Below are 24,160 nucleotides of genomic sequence, written 5' to 3' on the forward strand. Positions count from 1 at the left end.
GGCGCATGCCTGACCTAATGTAGCGTAGCGGAAATTGGGTCAGGCATGCGCCAGACTACAGAATGTGTGGATAGCTTGTATATATCTTATCCCCCTTTCTAGAATGCAATTATTTTATACAGAACCAATAATTTATCCAAAATATCATTTTCACCTGTCACAGGCTGTGTCAGTTCTGGGACAGTGGTTGGTCAACGGCACCAAATGTAACAGGAAGGGCGACAATGCAACAGACTGGGATTCGAACCCGGGCCCCTTGAATCTTTAGTCAGGTGCTCTACCAACTGAGCTAACTGGCCACAAGTTTTGAATCCCAATCTGGTCTGTCACATTTTCTTCTTTCTTGTTACAAATTAAAAGTCCTATAGTGTAACCGATTATAGGTTAAAGAAGGTTTTGTACTAGAAAGTGTCTGTTATAAATTATTCTTAATACATGTATTTGAACAGTCGATTATTGCACAGACACTAAAAGGTGAGGGCTCAATCATATGTTATACATCAATATCACTCAAAGCAATTCTGTGAGGCACTGCAGGGCTAGGGGAGTTCTGTACTTTCGATTCTAAAGGACCAAATTTTCGATGAGCCATTTACACTGGCTCACAGTAATTATTAAATAAATGTACTACGCTGGTCAAAATACTGAAGAGTGAAGAAACCATATTTTGTCTTCATGTATTGCTTCTCACTGAATTATTTGATTAATTTCAGATATATTTCATGATTCTTCGATCATAATGTCTTAAATAGCTTGAGTTAAACTAAAGCTGAAAACCTCGTCATTATGGATGTGAAGACAAGGTATGTTGATGATATACATAACCCAGTCAGTGTCAAACAACACAACCAGCAAAGACCCTAATCTACTGCATTAAAAAACGTAAGTAGTTAACATAGACCCTAAACCGGTTAGTGAAAAACATAACCTAGTCAATGTAGACCCTAACCTAGTCAGTATAGACCCTAACCTAGTCATTGTAGACCCTAACCTAGTCATTGTATAGACCCTAACCTAGTCATTGTAGACCCTAACCTAGTCATTGTATAGACCCTAACCTAGTCATTGTAGACCCTAACCTAGTCATTGTATAGACCCTAACCTAGTCATTGTAGACCCTAACCTAGTCATTGTAGATCCTAACCTAGTCATTATAGACCCTAACCTAGTCAGTATGGACCCTAACCTAGTCATTGTAGACCCTAACCTAGTCAATATGGACCCTAACCTAGTCATTGTAGACCCTAACCTAGTCAGTATGGACCCTAACCTAGTCAGTGTAGACCTTAACCTAGTTAGTATGGACCCTAACCTAGTCAGTGTAGACCTTAACCTAGTCATTGTGTAGACCCTAACCTAGTCATTGTAGATCCTAACCTAGTCAGTGTATAGACCCTAACCTAGTCAGTGTATAGACCCTAACCTAGTCATTGTAGATCCTAACCTATTCAGTGTAGACCCTAACCTAGTCAGTGTATAGACCCTAACCTAGTCAGTGTATAGACCCTAACCTAGTCATTGTAGACCCTAACCTAGTCATTGTAGACCCTAATTAGTCATTGTAGACCCTAACCTAGTCAGTATGGACCCTAACCTAGTCAGTGTAGACCCTCTCCGCCGCACTGATCTATAGTTTAGAGCGTTCGAATCCCGGGCGTGACAGAACTAAGTCGTTAAAATAGGTAGTGAGAGTTCCATTGCCAAACGCTCAGCATCAGGTGTGAATGTCACGGGTCCTCGGAGATGACCTTAAAAACGGATGTCCCGTGTCACAGTAGGTGTGGCACGCTAAACAACTCTCACTGCTCAATGGCCGTAATAAGGCGTAATTACCGAGCAAAGGTCTAAAGTTGAAGCCATTCACCGGTCTTGGTGACGTCTCCATATGGGTGAATTGCTACTCTAAAATTTTATTTAATGGCGCATTAAAGCATCTCATATCATTATAAAGTATGATCTCTCACCATCAAAAGAGTGATACAATCTCTAAATTATCTTATATGATATTTTTGTTATGAAATTATATATCATATGAGATACTTTAACGAACCAGATAAAATTTTGGTGTAGTGATCCACCTTAAGGTATTACCTGTAAAGCTAAATTCTCAACAAAGAGAAGCACCACAACATATATGATAATTTTTATTTATACATATGTATAGTACACATACCTTTTGTTACAGAATATAAATTGTAATTTGCATAATGTCCTGAAATTCTTGTCGGATACCCTTGGCTGATCTCGTCTTTTACTCATCCGATGAGTAGAAGACGAGATCAGCCGTGGGTATCCGGCAATGTGAATGCAGGGGCGTAGCTAGAACGAAATGATGTGCGTGCCAAACACAGGGGCTAAGCCCGTTCTGGGCCCGAACCCTGTGATACCATAAATATAGAAAGGGGTCTAACTCTGACCCAGATAAAAAAAAACTAACCACTCGCTTCAAATGCCTAAAAAAATCTTAAATTAGGTAAGCTATGCGTAATTTGCCGATCTCCTTGCATAGATTAATTAATTACCTAATTTAAGATTTTTTAGGCATTTGAAGCGAGTGGTTAGTTTTTTATCTGGGTCAGAGTTAGACCCCTTTCTATATTTATGGTATCACAGGGTTCGGGCCCAAAACGGGCTAAGCCCCTGTGGTGCCAAAGGAGGCAGGAAGTCTGGAGGGTCATCTTAAACCCCTGCCTCCCGTGGGCCCTGGACGAAACCATAGTAGGAGCACAGGTGTAAAGTTCCAGAAGCTATTGGGATTTTAGCATTTTCTGTTGTCAAAATATGTATATAAAGTGAACAACGCCCGAGTTTGAAATCGCTTAACAGAATTTCTAACTTTTACTTTCTTGTTAAACAAGCGTTCGGTAGATTTTCTCTCAAAATTGCAACAAATAATTTATTGAATATCAAACAAAATAATATATAAATGCTTAAGAAGTATTTTCTCGAATTAAATGGAAAAACGTAAATAACGAAATTTCTCGGTACACTTTTTGTGAAACACGCGTTTCATAGATTTATTTTTCGTCTGCATCCCCCTTCTGTCGGATTTCGAATTATTTTGGTACGGAATACTTTTGATTATGATCGTCTGAAGTTAAACTAGAATATCCTTGATTAAATATCATTTGAAATACGCCCAATATTGGTTTAAGACGGATAAATAACGGTTTTACATTACTTTAGAAATTATTAATACGCAAGTGTCAAGGATACACAAATTCATAAATGTGTGGTAAATGATAAAGCAACATGAATGTAAAGTGTCCTCTAAGAATTGTCGAAAATATGCAGGATATATAGTTGTATAATGCATACAACTCGACTAATTTCATATATTTCAAATGGTATATTTAATGAAATGTGCAGGCAGGTCCCAAAATAATCAATTCCATGAAATTTTGTTGATGGAACTGCATAGACACAGCTGTAACATCACCCGGGTACTTGACTTTTAAATATATTTTGATAAAAAAAAAAAGATATCTTTCTGTAAACAAGCTATTTTGTTTGTTTACCGGAAAGAATTGTTTTTATTATACAGACCTATATTCAAAACGTCAAACAGCTCTGTAGCACCATCATTATTTAACATGACTTCTCATTGTGGCAGAACTGTTAACGTCTGTAAGAAAAGTTGTGATGGTCTCGTCCATCACATTTCATGATCCGGAAAGCTGCAGTCCGCAACAAAGAGACTCCAAGAAAAAAGACAATCATAGTTTTCATAATTCTTATTTAATTCTTTTGTCAAAAATATAAGTCCAATTTCCTAAATTAGAGAGGTATGTGTTTTACTGGATTACGTATTCTGAAATAAAAGTGACTATTTAGATGTACATTGTTCTTGGGAAAATGGAAAAAGAATTTTGGAGAACGAAACAAAAAGTTGCAATATATCCCGATTAACGTAAAAGGAACCCCCCAATGTAATAACTGATATTGAATACATTGAAAAATAGTCATTATTAAATAAATAAACGTCAGGGACAATACGTATGAGTATGATGCATTTTAAAGTATGAACTTGTACGAGAGGTTGGAGCTAAATATAACAATGGAAAAGAACTGATCTCGTGTGTGTGAAATGTTTATGGGTACATATATAATATCACCAAAATAAACAAAACAAAAAACAGATAAAGGAATATAAATCATTCCATATCCAGATACCATGTTATTTATTCTATTGTACAATGCAAAAAAGAAAACTGCAAAAAACCACAATCTTATTCTGGAAATCAAAATCTTGTTTTGATAAAAAAGAAAAGAAAAAGAGCATTAAGTACATGTATATTTTTTCACATGACAAGTTAATTTTCTACTAACTAATTTCGCAAAAAGAAAAGGAAATATTAAAAACAAACAGACAAACTGTTATGATGTAAGTATGTGTTTATAGAAAGACAATAACGCAATGTTGAGAATTTGATCGTCAAGCAAAACATTGAATAGATATCCAATAAACAACATTACATGATGAATGCATGAAATAATATATTCGCCAAAATAACAACCAAAAACAAGTGACAATATCAAGTGAATCGAAAACTTTCTTCCAGCTATCAACATTTATCAAATCCGATTCAGTCTTTGGCACAAGCTTACTCATTGTTTGTGACGTCATAAATGCCATGCTCATAGCACTTTACATCAGCTATCGACAATCTGAACTGAGTCGCTCACGTCCACCGGGTCGATCGACAACAATTTGACTTTTCGAACTTTAAACCCCAGTGTTTTGTGTCGATTGTCTCGTATCTCGTTTTGAGTAGCGGGATTGGATTTCTGTACCGTGGCGTTCAATACATAGCTTCATCATGATGGCGCCGATGACTTTGACTGAAGTCTCCTAACCAAATCTCGCTTTACTCGAGATAAACTGTGACTAGTTCTATGCCGTGAAGCCGACATATTTCTTAACTTTCCGTAACGATCGATATGATTCCTCTTTCTCATCGGCATTGTCTTCTGTAGATCATTTGTATACCTGTCTAATTTAGGAGAAGACACTGTGTTAAGAACTGTCGGTGCATTTCTTACACTACTGGGGAACGCTCGTGGTCGTTCACGGAATGTCGTCTGTTTATGATTGTTAATGGCGTTGACAGTGATGTTTCGCCTGCCTACACTCCCTATAGACGTGGACAACCTTCCAGTACGTTCCCGACTTCCTGGTCCCCTCTGACGCCGAGATCCTTGTTTGATAGACTTTGATAAAGGCTGATCTGAGATGATTTTCTTGATATAGTGAGCTGGAACTATCATTTTTGGCAGGTTCGTCAACTCAATCATACTGCTCTTGGAGGAACTTGGCACCTTGGCGGATTTAATACTCATTAGCGGTAGGTTGTTTGGTGTTGACTTGGAAGACTGGTAGGGTTTTTGGTGACCTCCAGAGAGGTTTTTATTTTTTCTGTGGTGTTTTGATTTCACTCCCGTCATATTTTTATGGCGGCCATGATCTCCAAACAATGGGGAAGTTTTGGGAGACTTCATAGGGTTCTTCTTACCAGTCATCCAAACGAGCAGTGCGTAGTGAAGTGTGACGTCCTTTAAATTTACATCAGTTGTCTGTTGTATTCCTCCCAAGTAGATCTGATGCAACTGTGAAGAGAAACAGGGATTAAGTAAAATAAAATGCACATCGTATGTTGGCACCTCCTCAAACGTAAAATATTGTATACACCTCCACCATCTAATAACCCTTGCAGCTACACACAACAAACACAAGACAATGACATTTAATAGGTTGGTGATTGATATGATGTTTGTTTCATTTTGTTTCTTTCAGAATCTCAACATACATGTATTTGCACAAGTTTTCTTCTTGGTTTTTGATACACAATCATATTCTACGGCTTATACTTTTAGAAGACAATCATATCTCTTTTTCATCCATGGATGGTCGAACTTTTAGGTAATACAAAATACAAGTTTGACACAGATTAGTCAGCTGGCAACAAGAAATGCTGACAACCAGTGAATTCAGCGGATGTGGTTGCCTTACCTTTTTACGCGCTCTTTGAGCCGTGCTGTATAAATGGATCCCCTTTCCAGCTACGAGACAAAACCCCACAATACTACTGGGAGGTCAACAAAACAAAAAGCTAAGGCTCTAAATCATGCATGGAGCGTTAACATACATAATAATTATTTCTTGAAGAATGATAACATGTGTAAATTTGTGTGATGAGAATGGAAAGACTTATGGTATATTTAAAACAACGCATGGATTAGATAAACTTCATTGTACGAAATAAACTTTCATTTACGTTTGACAAAATATCACATTCAGAATTTAAATCAATGATGCGAGAGTGCTAAATGAAGCTGTGATGCTTAAACTACTGTAAATGATCAATAAATAGTTTACAGTAAAGCAGATGCACATTTGATAAGCTGCAAACATAAATCTGTTATAGGTTTTAAATTTTATACCCGTTGTAGAGGACACTATTGGGGTAGTGGTTTCCTACAATAGTATGTCACAATGTTAAAAAAGCATGCACTAAATGAATAAACTATATCATGATATTAAATCATAACCAGTAAAATATCTACGTCAATAAATCATGCAGTAATATGTTTATATAAAATATGGATCTCATAATGCAATGGATTTCTACTAAATTAGGATTTCAAGTTGATACGTAAATATGAAACAGAATGAATAAAATGATATCAATTAAAGCAGAGCTTGAATATATAATGGTAAGAGAATAAGTACAGGCGGGACTGTAGAAGGGGCAGCTTCCGTGGGGCGGGGCGAACTGAGAGTAGTGGTGGGCGGTGCCGCTGAGGTGGGCGGAGCTACAGCCATGTTAGCAGATGGAGGTGGCGTGGGACATATGTCCTCCGGTGTTTGGGCCTGTTCTTTAGGAGTCCAGTCGCCACATCGTGGAAAATTAGGCGGAGGTTTTGGCATCTGCTCCGGCTCGCCTACCTGGAGAACCATGCTCATTCCCATTTCCATGTGGAAGGCGATGTGACAGTGAAACAACCAGAATCCTGTTTGAAGAAAATGGCATACTAAATATGGAAAAATTTATGTTGTAAACTAGGTTTTCCCCATTAAATTAGAATGTTAATGCGTTGTCCTTGTATGTTCAATAAGAATCTTTTAAAGAAATGATTCATGAGATGAAGAAAAGAAAAATGGCATCCAAACGGATTATAAAAGCTTCTTAGATAAACAGATTGCTAAGGTTGCTATACAAAAATATACCTGGGTTGGTGGCGTGGAATCTGATAATTGTATAACCTCCATCAGGAACGGTAACTGTGTCCTTTGAAATGGCTCTATGAAGCTTTCTGTTGATCAATCCCATATCATCCAACAAACGAACATGTTCGACCGAAGTGCTGTTCCCCAACTGTAACAAATCAAAAGTGCAAGCATGATTATTGGAATTCTCTAAGATGAAATGCTGATTCCGACATCTTTTTGTTTCAGGTAGAATTTAAATCATTACCTTTTCCATAGCAACGACCCGGAAGTTGTATCCGTGCATGTGCATGGGATGATTGTTGTCCATATGTTTACCCTCGTCCACCAGCACCATTTCTACAACCTCTCCAAGCTTGATTTTAATTCTGTGAGTGCATTCACAAAATTCCTTCTTACAGTTTTTCTCTTTGAATGAGTCTTCATCACAAAAACTGTCCTGTATATGAAATAGTTATATCTTTTCATGTTGCATTTTTAGCCACCGTTTTATGTATGCATTGTAAATAAAATACGTTTTAAAATCAATTGGATCACAGTGAATTCACAAACCTCCATATCCTTAGTGTATTGTGTGAGTGGAGGCGAAGGTGGGGCCGAGTAGGAGATTTTGTTGATCTGAGGAGAAAACATGTGATGGGCGTGACCTCCTTTGTTCATCATGTGTTGCAATGGATAAAAGTCAGGATCGTTAAACCGATAATTTTCTATGAAATTGAAATCCATGCCGAGGTAGAACACCCTGTCTGGTTTCACTTTGAGTGAAATGTCATCGGGAATTAGGGACTCCAGTCGATCCACGTTCATTGTGTTCAAATCTGAATTCTTATTGAACGGATTCAATTTCTGTAGATTGAAAGAGAAGAAAATAAATAATAGCCTAAAATGAGAACAGTACATGGATTTGAAACCACACAGATCAAGCATTGTGTTAACTTACCATTCCTGGTCTTTCCCCTGCCTCATAATCAGTAGACTCCTTTGGAAACATAGGCATAACGCCCTCATACCTAAGGATAGCCGTCTGTCTAACAGAGTTATACTCAGGACCACAATCAGCTAAACCGCGAGTTCTAATCCAAAAATTCCCAGCCTCTTTGTCAGCATTTAATATGAAGTCGTATCTTTCCCCGGCGAAAATGTTGAAAGATTGAACATGGACTGGTTTAAAAGGCGTGCCATCGGAGCTTATGACAGTCAGTGTGTGGTTATCTATGGAAAACTCGATAGGACAATTGTTGACACCATTGCTAGCCACTCTAAATCTGTAGCGCTGACCTTGCTTGACGGTGAAAATGGCACGTGGCGTCTGAACAGGCATCGGTGACTGGGGTTTATCACTATCATCACTTGTTGTTGGAACAGTAACTGTGTTTTCATTGGCACTTCTACGTCTGCGCATCGCCATTTGATGCATTTGGTGCATCTGATGTTCTGAGTTCACAAGCATTTCAAGATCCGAGTTCGAAAGCGTTGTAAGAGACTCCATACCACTCGGCATTTCACTGTCTCCATTGTTCATGTTCATATTGCTTTCTCCATTGGTCATACCCATGGAGTTCATGTTGTGCATATTGTGGTCCACAGTGCTCATTGGCATGGCGTCCATACCCATGCCGTGGTCAACATGTGCATTTTGCATTTCCATCGTATGCATGCTATGCATGCTGTGCATGTTTTGCATTGCTGGGTTGGTGGTAGGAAGGGAATCCATGGAATTCTCATTGTCAGTATTAGGCGTATGTCCATTACCATGCCCTTCTTGCGTCATCTGGTGACCATTCGTGTCAGGCATCATGTGGCTAGCATGTTGATTTCCGTTAGAACCATGCATCATGTGGGTAGCATGTTGATTTCCGTTAGAACCATGCATCATGTGACCAGTCATTTGATGTCCATTGGATTCCATCGGCATCATGTGACCTCCATGACCATTATGTGCTCCCTCACTCGATTGAGGAGGGAATGTTCTGAGAGTTGCTCGTCCTGAAAATAAATTACAGTCAAACCTGTATTAAGAGACCTTCCAATGGGGAAAGGAAAGAATTTAACATATGACAAGTGGTCTCTCACTACAGGTTGTTTATTTTCTACAGTGAAGGCATACATTTATTCAGCAAATAATATACAATGGAGAAGATAACTGCACGTGTAATTAGAATTCATTTCAAATCAAGTATAATAATGGTTTGAACAGGTGTTGATACATATTGTGAAATTTTTTGATCTTTTAATAAAGTAGTTATTAACTTTTGATGCGGTCTACACGTGGCTATACGGACATAATCATTTATTAGTTGATCACCGATTACGGCCTTCGGCTTCGGTCAACCAATGTTATCTGACTAGATCCGAATAGCCACGAATAGACACCAAGAGTCAATGGCTGTGTAGTATTAAACACTGCCGGGATACTCGCCATTTATTAGAATAGAATCCGGTAAGTGTTCTGTCATGGCGTGATGGTGGCCGGCAAATCGAGGAGCCCCCATTTCGCCTATCCAGTCGTTGAGTAAAATAGAGTGTTCTGGCAAATCGTAGTCGTACAGTGCAGAATGATAATCACGTGACTTTGGTTGCCGAATTACAAGGGATCCAAAAACACCGTCCGCTCTTTGTAAACCTGCATGTGCGTGCCAGAAATGGGTCCCAGGTGTTTCAGCAATGAATCTGTTCATGTTCATATTGAAATTTAAATTCATGAAAGATTTCCTCTATAATGATTGTTGTATGAAGCTCGTAATACAGTAAATAAAGTTGATCCAAACATAAACTGTTCGTAAAATCTGTTCACGCTATGTACATATACTGTACGTATAGATAATTACCTTACAGTGTATAATCATATAATATACATGAATTTCATGAAAGTGGCAAACACAATGAGCGCTAAGAGTATCGCCATAGAAGTACACTGTACACTCACAGTACCATGGTTTTATCTTAAACTTAAATACAAATCCGTGGTTGTGCGAGTCAACAAATTCTCTTAATCATCGAAATACATTTTTTCTTCATAAGCATCAGTTGAAGGAAATATGTTTAAAAAATAAGATAAAAACTGCAAGTGCACAATGGAAGAAACAGGTTCCGTAGCATGTGCTATTAGTAACCGGTATTTTCTCAAACTCCCTTTCAAGAGACAATCGGCAAGCTCCTGTCTCCTAAAGGGACTGGTTCACGGTTTTTTGAAGAATCCCCCCCCCCCATTTTTGATGTTGAAAATTAAAAATATAACTCATTTAAAGTTGACAACCAAACTTTGGACTTTCTGAATGCAAGGATAAGAGCAATATTTTAGCCTTAACTCTGTGTTATGTAAACAAAGACTCGAGTCTTTTTATGCTTACAGACAGACCAGTGAAATTTTGATTTTGTAATTCAAAGCATCTTTATTTTGTACAGTCACAAATTCAGCTTTTAATTGACACATTTTACCAAAAGTATACTTGAAATGTGATATATATTATAAACGATATATATAATCGATATCCATTTATTTCAAAAACATTGTAAACAATAACACAAAGCAAATAATAAACTCTCAAAAATGAGCTTCCGTAATGATATATATATATATATATATATATATATATATATATATATATATATATATGTGTGTGTGTGTGTGTGTGTGTGTGTGTGTGTGTGTGTGTGTGTGTGTATGAAGATTATATATAACCTTCATTTTTTTTGTAGACTGCAGATTTTGATCATTTAAAGAGAAAAACAAAATGGGGGTGGGGGTGGGGGGTGGGGGTCGTGAATCAGTTTTAAAAAAGATTTTCAAATGACCCAACCTTATTTTTGCATTTTCGTGATTATCGCCCCTTTGAAGGGGGCCTGGTTCTACAAACGTGAACGCCATGCACCCAAGGATACTTTGTGCCAAGTTTGGTTGACATTGGCCCAGGGGTTCTGGAGAAGTCGAAAATGTAAAAAGTTTACAGACGGACGGACAAAAAGTGATCAGAAAAGCTCATTGTAAGCTGAAAGTTCAAGTGAGCTAATGCTATTATATTTAAAGTGTTGAAATTAGCAGTCACCTCAAAAGCTGCAATTATGTGTCTTACCTGTACTGAAACTTGGAATGTTGGCTGATGGGACACTGGGTCAACATGGCCACACCGTCCATATACGGGGTCTTGCTTTGTAGGATGCCATGCCAGTGAATCGCAGTACCCTCCCCGCCTTCTAACATGTTCTTTACATTCACTACGATGGTGTCCCCCTCACATACCTATAGAGGTAGAGCCAACAGGTGAATTCTAATTAACATATGTATTAACTTATTGTTTTAATGATACAGGTGTACATTTACATGCCTATAATGTGGAATCATTACATTTTGTGGATACCCTAATCCTACGAATTTTAAAACAACGAAATACAGAAAAATTCATATGACGTTTCAACCATATCCACACAAAATTACATCCCTTTCCCGTCAAAAAAGAGTAAAATATCGACATCTCGAAAATTGGCCCCAGCGAAGTTCAACAATTGCACAGTACATGTATACAGATATTTCAATAATTATTGTACAGTCTTAAGTGTTTAATAAAGGAAAAGTTTTTGTTTCTCTCTCTCTCTCTCTCTCTCTCTCTCTCTCTCTCTCTCTCTCTCTGTCTCTCTCAGTGGAGATTGAGAACAGCTTACAATTTTTTCGCAAAATGCATACGTGACCTAAATGAATAATCATGTTAGCTATGAAAGAGTGCCAGGTACTTGCGTAGGGTAAAATGATGAAGACAGGTAATGTCAAACAGAATTGTAAGGAACGAAACAAGAAGCGGTGAATAAGAACAGTATGTGTAAACTTGCTGTCATTTGGTGCAATAGGAGTAGGTACAAACCTCCTGGTTTTGTTATCAGAACGCCGTTATTGTAATTATAACTTACAAAACACAGCGAGCATTCGCTGTTACATTTGACCATTGAGAATTTTTTACTTTTCGTGAACATTCACTGTAAAGTTCTCCGATAGATCATTTAAAGTTGGTGATCCATATATGTATTTGTCTACAACTTTAATCCTTTAGCTCGTTCTTAGCAGACGACCGATAATTCCCTCACCCGTATAGCAGGTCCGGGCAGCATCCGGTTCACTGTCATTACTCCGCGAGACACGCCGTCCGTTGCCACGCAGTGTGGCCGGAAGCAGTCAGTGGTGTTGTAGGGACAGCCATAACAGGCCTGCGTCAGGGTGTAGTAGTATTCAATGTTGAAGTCGTACTCACAAACCAAAGGGGCGCCGTCCTCCTCGCATTCACGGGCGCATGCGTGGTCACGGTAATCTATAACAATAATGGCTACCCAGGTTAAGTGGGCTGTTTTTTGTTTTTTTATTTATTTATTTTTGTTTTTTTTTTTGGTTTGGTTTGCGCTAGGAGGTTTATTGTATAATAAATGAATGCATGATACATCTTTGACTTAACACCATCAACTTTTATACAATATATACATGACTTGAATCTACATTATTGCCCTACAACTTAAAACATCCTCTCCCTAATATACAATATCATACATATCTTATAACTTTAAATCAACAATTTGAAATAAGAGAAAAAAGAATACATAATAAATATAAACGACGGTTCCAGAATATTTAGTGAAACATGTTAGACAACAAAACTTTTACAAAGAAACTGTTTTATTAGAGTAATCGACTTTATACATGTATTAATCAATAGAGTCTTTAATTTTGTACTTTAAAAAATCCTAACGAGTTCAGTGCCCACCAGTGTATTTACACTTGAACTCTAGTAATGTCAAGAAGTGCTCACAAGAATACCGTTTATTGCGGATTTGTTTTATTACTTAAAACAGAGAAAGATATGGAAATTTATAGATAAAGGTGAAGGTCACATTACAAAATGTAAATAAGAAAAGAAATTCGTTATGGCACTTCTGATCCATGATCCAGAAATCGGAACTAATAGGTTGGTTTTTTTTTTTGTTTTTTTTTGTTTGTTTTTTTGTGTGTGTGTGCCTTTCTTTTTTTTTTCTTTGTGAAACAGACGGATGTGACATAACCTATTACAAAATACAATATTCTTTTAATTTTATGCATTTTCTTGAAATTGTTTTTTAACAATCTCACAGCTACAATGTATTACTGATACAAGATGTGAAATTTACAAAAAGGTAGGCATCTGAACTGTTTGGTTGATAGGTGATATACCGATACCACGCAGCATGAGGCACCACAACAAGGAAATAATTAGATTCAAATCTCATTTACCAAAAGGATGAAATGTAACTATACTATAAGGAACCGGATGGACTTACCTGATAATCGGGACTTGAAGGAGTAGTCAGACAGAGCAACATGTGAGACCAGATTGAGGACGGATAAAGCCAGGCTCCAGATATGTGTCGGAACAATCATTTTACTCAACAGCTGAAACATAGAATACAAACATTGAAATTATGCTAGAGCAAACAGGTGTAATCCACGATTTTTGTTCTCGTATTATTCCCACTGCTCAGAAAATACAGGCACAGACAGTAGATATAATGTCGCGTAATGAGAAAAAATCCGCTCTAACATCAGCCTCGCCATGAGGGGTTAGGTTAAATACAAAATAAAACCCTCAAAGATGTTCTTCACGCACGTCGACACATTCGTTACAGTTGTAATGTTACCACATTAACTCGTTATTCAGTATTTATTGTACAATGTGTTAAAATTAAACCCGGAAATAAGTATACATTACATGTGTTGACCTTTCGGACACCTGCAATACTTTCAAAGATTCTTGACGCATTTTTTAAAGGAAATGATACACAAGTTCACACACACACAAATTATCGTTGTTCATACCAAACTTGTTTTGATACACTAAATTGAGACAAAATACGTTTCGTGGTAAGACCAATGATACAGTATGCATCACTTGAAAATAGCTGTCATTTTTAAGTTGTTAAAAAAATTCCCATATCGTTGCCCTGTATTATGTTGTGACTAGAAAACAACGTAGATCTATACATTTCTTCTTTATGAAAAAGTTATAATGTACTGATGAATTCGTTTCGTACCTATAGGTTTCTTTGAACTTCAAGTGAGGCGCCGCTTATCAAACACTTGTGAATTTAACAGCAACCCATAACTGCACAAATGTAAGAACTGTTTTGAATGAAGCAAGTGCAGCGTACACTTCGTGTGAAATAATTTGGAAACAACACTTATCTACTATTAACGGAAGTTGTAAGAAGCTCAAATGGTGGGCACGTTGACGTCATCAGCCCACGTATCAATATCCAAAAATCCATTGACAATTTCTGACTTGATTGGCAGATTTATGGACACCTCTAGTCCACAGCTAAAGAAAGAAATATGACCGGATGTTCAACCCCGTGTTAATCACAGTGAAATTTATTGACTCATAATAGTATACTTCACAAGATGATAATTCGTCAGCTATATAATACAGTGTTAATTCTTCGTAACAGATGAACTGTATCTAACAATGCGGCGCCATGTCTCACTCTCGTCTTCTTCGTTAGTATCAAAACAGCTGGTGTTCCACAAATTCAGTTGGATATAAACGTAAGGTATAAAAAAACCCACCTCTAATCCACTGCATCAACAATGACCAACTCCACTGTACTTTTATCTGGGTTCGAGTATGACACTGTGTTTAATATTCCAACTCTACAGAAACAATAATTACCTCCTGTCCTGTAATTCTAATACTAGTATCAGAACTTATCCGTCGTATGATGATAATTCATCCATAAAAGACTATCAGAAGAAAAGACCCGTTCTGGACAAGCATCTAGAATACCCAAACCAACCTAATGTTTCTCTTCAAGTAGGTTACTAATTTAGAATTGAAATAGACACTATATGAACTTTGTAAAATCCTAATCTAAAAATGGGTTCCATGTTGTGTGTACACAGGTATAGACAACACGGAGGAGTGAGAAGAAGAAGGCAAGGGAGAGAGCGAGAGTATATAAAAAGAGCGAGAATTCGCGAGAGTGTGATAGCGATTATGCGATATACCGGTAGGCACTTCTAGCGCCCGCTCCCGATATAGCAAAACGTTTGAATCACGTTTACTATTCTCAAACGACCTGTACTGATTTCCTAAACGCTGAGATCATGCGTATACTATTCCCAGACGACCTATATCAGTACCTACGCGCTGAGATCTTGTATATTATTACCAAACAGTTCATTTACACTGTAGCCTACTTAAAGGTATAAAGTCATGGTACATACGATCTAAGCGTTTAGCGATACCGGGGTGTGTGTGTTAGAAGACAACGGATTACTTGAACCCCCACACTTCCTGTGAACAATTGCTGACAGTAAAAGTGTTACAAATAACCAAAGTTAGAAAATGACCTACCGGTATTGCCTACTTTACGTTTAATGTCAAAAACAGAAAGGAACCTTACCCAGCCGAACAAATGACCTCGAAAATGAATTTCGAAAAAAAAGACACCTACCTTATTTTCCAGCAAGATACTTGAATTCCGATTTCATGATTTCCAAACGTGGCATTCACATACTGAGTATTAATGCAGTTTGTACATGTATGAATTTGTTGACAAGAATGAGTTATTCTGCTTCAAATAATCCCCTGTCATGCACGGCCGACAACAAGCCTGCACATGCATCATTAACATATGGGGTTAAAACAGAAAGACGCATGGGCATCATTCATTTCCCGTAATATCATAAGTAGGGCTCAGAAGCAAAGTCAATTTTTGATTTGCAATGAACAACTTGCTACACTAAAACGTACACTTGCACTCAGGCATAATACAATTCCAATCAATTCAGCCAACGTAATGTTTACCTACTTAATACAAGAAAACAAAAGTTTAGAAATGATTTTGAAATGAAATGGACCATGATGTCCTTGGATTAGGCAAATGTTGAATTAGCTGACTCATCAAAGTCCAACAAAAGAGACATCACAAACGTAGTCCTCTCTGCAGTTATCATACACCTAGGTAATTGTAGATTTATTTACAAGTTGAGGCTAACTTTACCTTCCGGGGCCAAATTACTCGTGTCCGCGAGAATCGTCTAACCACCGTCCTCTTCTGAAGAGCGGACGCCACAGACGAAGAATGTGCAGTTTTTTAAACGTAAAGTTTTTGTTCTTGTACATAAACACTCTTTGACACAATCCAGGAAATGTTCCAACATTGACTGCGTTAATGCCTTACTTTGATGTCGGTTGATTTTGGGAACATGGTCAAATTAACATTTATTAAGGTCATCTAGTTTGTGTAAAAGTTGAAAAAAATTGTGTTATCTTAATGTTGAACAGAAAGTTAATTTGTCAAACAGTCAAGAGCAATGTCGATTATGACATTTTACAGAGATGAACTTTCATCACCTGCTAAAGTTTAGAATTTTTCAAAGTCTGAATTTGAGACAAGTGTATTTTACACTGCTATACTTAATTTACGAATGACGATATGTCGCATTGTTTACCTGATCTGAAATGATCCCATGATGCATTGCATTCCGGCTTGCACATTTACAGAGCTACCGGGGCAATGCAGTCCTAAAAGTGGCGTCAAATATTATTTTTAGCCTATGAATAAAAGGTATGCATTTGTTGGTCCATGTAAATTAATTAGAAGTTCTGCAGAACCGTCAACGACAACTCTCAAACTTACTTGATAAAAATACCTCGCATGCAAAAATAAGTATGCGTTTTATGCCCATGTATACAATAAATCACACGATAATATATTTCATATAAATCTTTAAATTCTGTACATTATACAATGCTAAACCTCTCATTATGAATTAGGAAGGGAACAAGCAGTTAGTCTAGTTCGCAAACTCGGCAAACATGTTTAGATCATCTAGTTATTACGACTCCGGACAATCATTTCATATAAATCACTGGATAGCCCATCAACGACAAGGGGCGACCTTCATGTTCTGCCATTACTATCACCTGCATAGGTCCCATAATTAGGCTGCTTATATAACATTGAACTACATTGTATACATGTAGCAATAAAAAACCGACCTTTAAAAGAAATAAATGTTTATTTAAACAATTTAAAAGCTGTGAGACTAAGATTTTTCTTTCAAGGTATACAGAATTATTAATTTTGAATGCATCTGAATTAGTTTAAAAAAATCACCAACTTTCCTAAATCATATGCGCGAAAATAGTTGTACTTGAAGGAAAATTGGGGACGATTACTGTAACATTAAAAAACTACAGGTAACGGTGTACATGTAACACCCTGAAAACCGTTAATGGTAACATTGGGGATTTTTGCGCATGCGCACCATTTCGATGCAAAGTCAAGAACGCAATCGTCCAAGTTTCTTGAATAGGCTGAGTGTTATGTACATTTGTTTGTTAGCTTAGAATTGAAATCAAATATTTTTGATTAAAACAGTTGTAATGATATAAGACATATTGGATATCCTTATACAATTTGTAAATACTTAAATGCGATAAGTTTAAATGTATCAAATAGACAAACAATGTCAAAACATCGGATCATACAGCTTTAGATATTAGTCAAAACGAAGCTTGGTGAATATTTCCCTTGTCTTCTGCAATATATATATATATATATATAATAAATTTTGCATACATATATTGATAAATGTCAATCTGTCAAAACAAAGACCTTATCAAATCTCGTCATGAACCACAAATGCTGCTTATATATGAAAGTGGTCTAAATTTTTTGTAATTTTCTCAAACGAATATGTCAGAAGTTGTCCATATTTAACACAACATCAAAACGTTGATAGAGATTCTCTAACGAGGAAGGTCTTCATATCTGTTGGAAATTAGCATATCTGATACACCTGTTTGAATGTTTAAATTGTGTTGCATACAAAATTAAGTCCTTCTTAACTCTGTTAATTAGATAAAATCGACGCCCAAGGATTGCTCCATATGCTTTGAACAGCGCTTAGATCTATAAAAACATTCAGCTGGAAAATTACATAATATTTATTTTCTGGTTTCTCCCTTCGAAGAAACTTCTCAGGTCTTATACTTAAAGTTCGTGCTTCATGAAACGAATGACTGTTTATGAAATTGGCGCATACAACACAAAGAATGTCAAGCTTTTATGATACTATTCAAAGTCTTTTTCGTATTGAAAAGAAAATAGTTGAATCAGCTAGTTTACCATATTGCAGTACTTTGTCTAATGGTCCTACGTATAGAAAGGCCACAATGATCTCTTTTGTAGACCATCGAACTAGAGGTTACGGGAGCCAGTGCATTTCCGGAATCAGATCCTACCTGATTATCCACCTTAATAATGTCGTCATCAGATGCGTTACACACCACCATAGAACGACCGTAATACAGAGACAAATACGAATTGGGCTTACAGTCCAAAGATTTTAACATCAGCTGATCAAAAACACAGAAAAACATCACAACAAACAGTAGGAAACTCCAGGTCCACGACATGGCTATCCCAACAATGAAATCTCGCACACTGAGGTATCGGTATGGGAGAGAAGCTATAACGTGTTTATACATTAACGAGACAATACACAAACAAGCTAGACAATAAGAAATTAACAAGGTCAGCTGTAGACATGGACATCAGGAACACTCTTCGAGTTGACCGAACCACTTAACCTGTGGATTGCAGGCTATATTTAGTAGCTCAAGGTGCATGGTGGTAGTAGTTTCAGCATGTGCAATTGTCCGTGAACATATCGGACGGTTTCCACTAAAATTAATCATGTGAACCGTGCAGAAATAGGAAACAATAAACATCGTTCCAAACAAAAATATGGAGGTTCTCGGGAATCTACAAGTAGGCAAGGCAGGGTGATCACTGATTAGTTACGAAATTTAATAACGTTTAAGTCAAGCATTATGATTTATAATTGTCGTTATATCAATACACACAAACGTCATGTATATCTACTTTAGTGCACAGAGGGCTATTCAAAGGAGAAAAAAACTTTCATTAAAAAACTGCATTGTTTGTAACTAGTATACATCAGCAAAAAAGTTTACATTCCACGTGTCATCTTTTCGTACACTTTACCAGTATTTTTTTCTTGCACCCCTTACCGAAAAATAATTGAATCAACAATATTATCATCACCTACTCGTACATGTACGTGCAATTTTATGTAGTGATTTGTACTACTATTATCTATAACAATTTAACAAATATTCAGTACATACTGATTTTGACTACGAATTACTTCGTTTACCTGATCAAGATATAGGACGTTACAGAAATAGGTATCTACAGCTGCGCTATGTAGTAAAAGTTAGGAGACATGGTAATATTGACTTCGATGGCAACATTAAAACAAAATACATGTATGTTTGACAATACTAGAAAGTTCAAAAACAAAATATATAAGGCGTGTCCTATAAATGTAGGGATTATTTTCACAGTGTCTTGCGCTGGAGTACTGACACTAGAACTAAGGTTGGTTGTTGTTCGTTTGTTTTACGTCCCGTCGAGAATTTTTCACTCATATTGAAACGTCACCAGCTGTAGGTGAAAATCCACAAATCTAGACCTCGCAGGGCCGTAGCAGTGATAATTCTTTAACATGTCAACGCCTGTCGCGACACGGGACCTCCGTTCTTAAGGTCGTATCCGAGAGACTCGTGATTCTTACTTCAAAATGTCGAACGTTTAGCTAAAGAACAATCATTACCCACTCTTACGTCTTAAAGCTGTCATTTTGGTGTCGAAAATGTTTGTCGCAAAATTGTGATTTTCTGTTCCAGTAACAGAAAAAAAATAAAGCTTAAACACTTTTGATATTAATACTGGTGTTAGAATGAAGCAAAATCCCATTCTTGTCTTCCCATACAAAAATTGATTTCTATATACTGCTACATATTCAATAGAACCGAAATCTTTATTTTGATAAAATCTTAAACGTAGTTTTAATTTTATCAATGACTATGGTTAAAGTTACATACAAAAAATATCATAATAGCATAATAATAATACATTTTTCAGATTTAGAGCTCTAATGCTACTTTAATAAGTTTAATGTGGCCATGGCACGAGCGGGGCTCGAACTCACGACTTCCAGGTTACGAAGCAAACGTTCTACCAATGAGCTTAGTCTGCTACCGCAATCGGTAGAAATAAGGGAAATCACCGCAAATTCATGGATAATATGAAGGCAACAAAGTTTGTTTTGTGCAACGAAGATGCATTTTGTTTGGTGAATATGTAAATTTTACATATATTTAACCAGGTCTGTGTATAAATGAAAATATGGTCAATCGCATCAAGGGATGTTCAAAACATACGAAAGCCTATTAGGATCAAACTATGGGGAAAAAAATAGAAACGCGTTATAACCCGAAAAAGAGGCGTAAGAACGCAAAGCGAAAAGGAGTTATAACGCTAAAAGGCGAAATAACGCGAGTCCTTTTCTCTATTTCGTTGAATATGGGGGAAGACAACTCCAATTCTTTACCAAAAAAGATAAATGATTCAGCTGCCCAGAAGATGGATGAAGAAAAGATTTACTACGTAGCTGAAATCAGCGCATGCATGTAACATGGTGTACTCACATAAAAACAATTTCAAAGAGGAATGGAGAAAACTTGGCGTCTGCGTAATTGTTTATGTTAATTATAAAACTTGACAATTCCATTCTTAGAAATGAGTTTTAATAGTAGCAATTTCAGTCTAAATGTACTGTACATATATTTTCCAGATAAAGAATGAGAGTTCCACTCCTTAAGAGCCTTAACTGATAAAAAATCTTCTCGGCAAATGTGTATACAAATCTTATCTCGGAATGGATATCCGATGCATCTTTTAATAAAATATGATGTAGATAAAATTTTATAAAGAAAATTATATCTCCAGCTTTGGATGTTTTATGTTTCTACTCATGTTCATGTAAGGTGTTGTTTCTGTCCAAAGACAGTGTGCCACCAAACGTGGGGAAGAGGGCGTTGTATGTGTGTAATTTTCCACCATAAATTCAAAACGGGCGGATGCATGTAATAATAATCGAAGATTGTACTGGAAACAAAACTTAGATTAAACCACGCTTTACCCCCCCCCCCCCCCCCTCCAACATGTACTTGGAATAGGAAAATATACATTTATAAGGCATAGTTGAACTATATAGCTTTCAGTTTGAATTCTTTGAACAAAGAAAATGACTAAAATATCATACCGAGGTATATATATAATATCGCCTTTTAGAAAGGCGTAATAATGCCTTTTAGAAAGGCGTAATAATTCCTTTTGAAAAGGCGTAATATAACGCCTTTTTCGCGTTATTTCGCCTTTTTCGCGTTATAACCCTTTTCACTTTGCGTTATTACGTCTTTTTTCGCGTTATAACGCCTTTCTGTTCATTTCCCCCATAGTTTGATCCTAATAGGCTTTCGTAGAAACATGCACATCCACCAGAGATAAAACATACATTGTCCAGTCCAGATGACCATTCTGCATGTATCTGCTACCAAAATGTCCCATTAAAAACAAAATAAAGGGAAATGCGAATGTACAAAGACCCAAAACCACCTAGAGTCGAATTCATTCCGCCCGTATAATTACTGATTCACCGCAAGATTTCTTCCAAACTTGATAATATATATATATATATATATATATATATATATACATACTTTAATTTTCACTTGCATATATACTATATGTGATGATCATTTCTATAAATTGCCGCTTTATGAACTTATGCAAAATGATAAACGATTTTTCTATTTTAATTCTATATATAGAAAATATATTTTTATAAAAATTTTAATATAATTTGAATATATGAATATCTTTTGATGATAGCAGTCTTAGATATTTAACTAAAGCAAATATTTCAGATATCAAAAATACCCATTGCGATTTCTGCTCAAGTGCAATTTTTCGGGGGGAATCTCAATATGGTTAACCAACGGGCTGAGCAGTTCGACGTCAGTACCCCAGGAGCCAGAACGATGGAGTTAACAGCACTGTCAGGAGACTAACGAAGAGTAATGGATATGATTTACCTGATCTGTTTGCAGCTAGAGTCCTTTATACGTAGACAGGTGTTTGTAGAAATATGTCAGAGTTACCGATATATATCTGATAAAATTCAAATTACACTTTTACGTAATGATTGCCACAAGGGTTACTCATAAGAAACGTGGTTTTTTGTTCTCCTTTTTAAAGCAACGAATCAGATTATCTTTTGATTAAAGTTCCCGTAAGATGACGTGCTTGTAAACACAAAAGTGCTTTAAAGTCATGGAATCCTTCACATAGGCGTTCCAAATCCAGTCAAAAAGGTGAAATAAAATTATGTTCAAGATTCACTAAACAATCGTATTGTGTCACCTGTAAATCTACATAATTTGTGGAGACCTCATTATCAAATATCATACAAGGAAGTTGATCTCATAAACAATTTTTTGACCTTGCGATTTCTCCCCTGTCTTGGAACGTTTGAACAAAGCGTTCTTCACGTGGTTGCAATTTAAAAGTGAAACTGAATTGAAAGACGTTTTGATTACAACGTTAAAGGCTGCAAAACCTCGTCATGTTCTCTAGTTTTCTTAACTCGGTTAATTATTGTGGCCTCCTAGACAATAAGTATCTCCCAAAATGAAATATCATCTGACAGGGGGTTTTATAATTCATCCGAAAACTACAACACAACTTACAAATATTTTTTTTGACATCCTTATCAACACAATTATGAAATTTAATTATATAATTTGAATCTACTGCTTTGCCCTGATTTATTTTTCTTCTTTTGAATCAAAATTGCGTATTAAGTTAATTGCAGCTTCAGAATATATTTTTGTTAGAATTAATACACAGAGGCTAGCAATGCATTTGCATTTTTCGTCACTTAAAGATTTTATGGAAAGATTTGTTTTATAAAGTTTCTTTTTTAAATATAATGTAATCTAATTCTAGGAGAGCTTGGTATACATGTATATTATAAAACACTTCAACATTTCCTCAACATTGCCTAATACATACATGTACTCGGTATCTACAGCATTATATCAGTAGTACTCGTCACTTACATGTATGTAAATAACTCTGAGAGAGAGAGAGAGATTGCATGTTTAAATAGCTGACTTTTTGAATGGTACCAGACGTGGTCTGTCTTATCGATAATCAGAGCTGACGCCAGCGGATATTTTGTGAATGTGGCGTCACTATCATTCACCATCTTAGTTGTACTGGACGTGTTTTAACGTCATATACCGGTCTATCTCTGAGCGCTAAAAATCAGACACGGGGCTAAACGCGAAATATCATATTAAACATACAACGTATACTTCTGTCTGATAAAACAATCTGCAGCCATATATCAATTCGTTTTAAACAATCTCTCTCAGACACGTTAAAACTGTTTGTTTTTTATATGCAGTATATAAATAATTTGAATTGATACCATTGATACTCTTAGATACGGCAGTCACTATTCTTCGCCATGTCCCTCTCTACTCTGATATATAAATGTTTCACCGACACAAATCGATCTTGTTATGAAATGTTAGAATATACATCAACTAAAACTGGTCGGTTAAATAAAGACTTTGGTATCAATTTAAGTTCATGAAACAAATATGTCCAGATGAAATGATCTGTATACGAAATAAAATTAGATTAGCAAACTTCGTATGTCTGTTGTATAGCAATAGAGAGACAGACATCGAGCTATTCGTCGTTTAATACATATAGATTGTGTAACATGAAAAAGGTGTGGACAAACATGTGTTGTTTTGTCAATCGTGTTATTTCAAAACTAATGAAATATTAATGCAGTGATATTCGGCATATATTAGTTTTGATGTGGGTTTTATGATATATTAAACGAGATGTAAGTAAACACTTAATCTTTTGTAATTTGACATACAGTTAAAGTTTCACATTTGCTGAGGTAATTTGATAAAAGCTAATGGATAGATAAATCCGTTTTCAGTAGGTTTACTATTCATC

General features: G+C 36.4%; 1 protein-coding gene across 6 annotated transcripts in view; it reads right to left on the bottom strand.

Moving 5' to 3' along the window:
- Positions 1-3,719: 3,719 nt before the first annotated feature.
- Positions 3,720-24,160, bottom strand: part of LOC125663848 (uncharacterized) — a 20,884-nt gene continuing 443 nt past the window's right edge. Inside the window, exons 1-11 of one of the 6 annotated variants that reach the window (XM_048896252.2) lie at positions 15,692-15,849; positions 13,523-13,634; positions 12,305-12,525; positions 11,302-11,468; positions 9,648-9,898; positions 8,169-9,214; positions 7,781-8,074; positions 7,476-7,667; positions 7,229-7,376; positions 6,731-7,011; positions 3,720-5,607 (exon numbers count right to left, since the gene is read on the bottom strand). In XM_048896252.2, coding sequence (XP_048752209.2) covers positions 4,819-5,607; positions 6,731-7,011; positions 7,229-7,376; positions 7,476-7,667; positions 7,781-8,074; positions 8,169-9,214; positions 9,648-9,898; positions 11,302-11,468; positions 12,305-12,525; positions 13,523-13,622 — 3,489 coding nt within the window. In that variant the 5' untranslated portion in view covers positions 13,623-13,634; positions 15,692-15,849 and the 3' untranslated portion in view covers positions 3,720-4,818. Of the gene's footprint in view, positions 5,608-6,010; positions 6,476-6,730; positions 7,012-7,228; positions 7,377-7,475; positions 7,668-7,780; positions 8,075-8,168; positions 9,215-9,647; positions 9,899-11,301; positions 11,469-12,304; positions 12,526-13,522; positions 13,644-14,272; positions 15,199-15,691; positions 15,850-24,160 lie in introns of those variants that run through there. The other 5 variants (XM_048896251.2, XM_048896254.2, XM_056153062.1 and 2 more) reach the window with 5 other exon arrangements.

The sequence above is a fragment of the Ostrea edulis genome, chromosome 1 (genome assembly GCF_947568905.1).
Source record: "Ostrea edulis chromosome 1, xbOstEdul1.1, whole genome shotgun sequence".
NCBI lineage: Eukaryota > Metazoa > Mollusca > Bivalvia > Ostreida > Ostreidae > Ostrea > Ostrea edulis.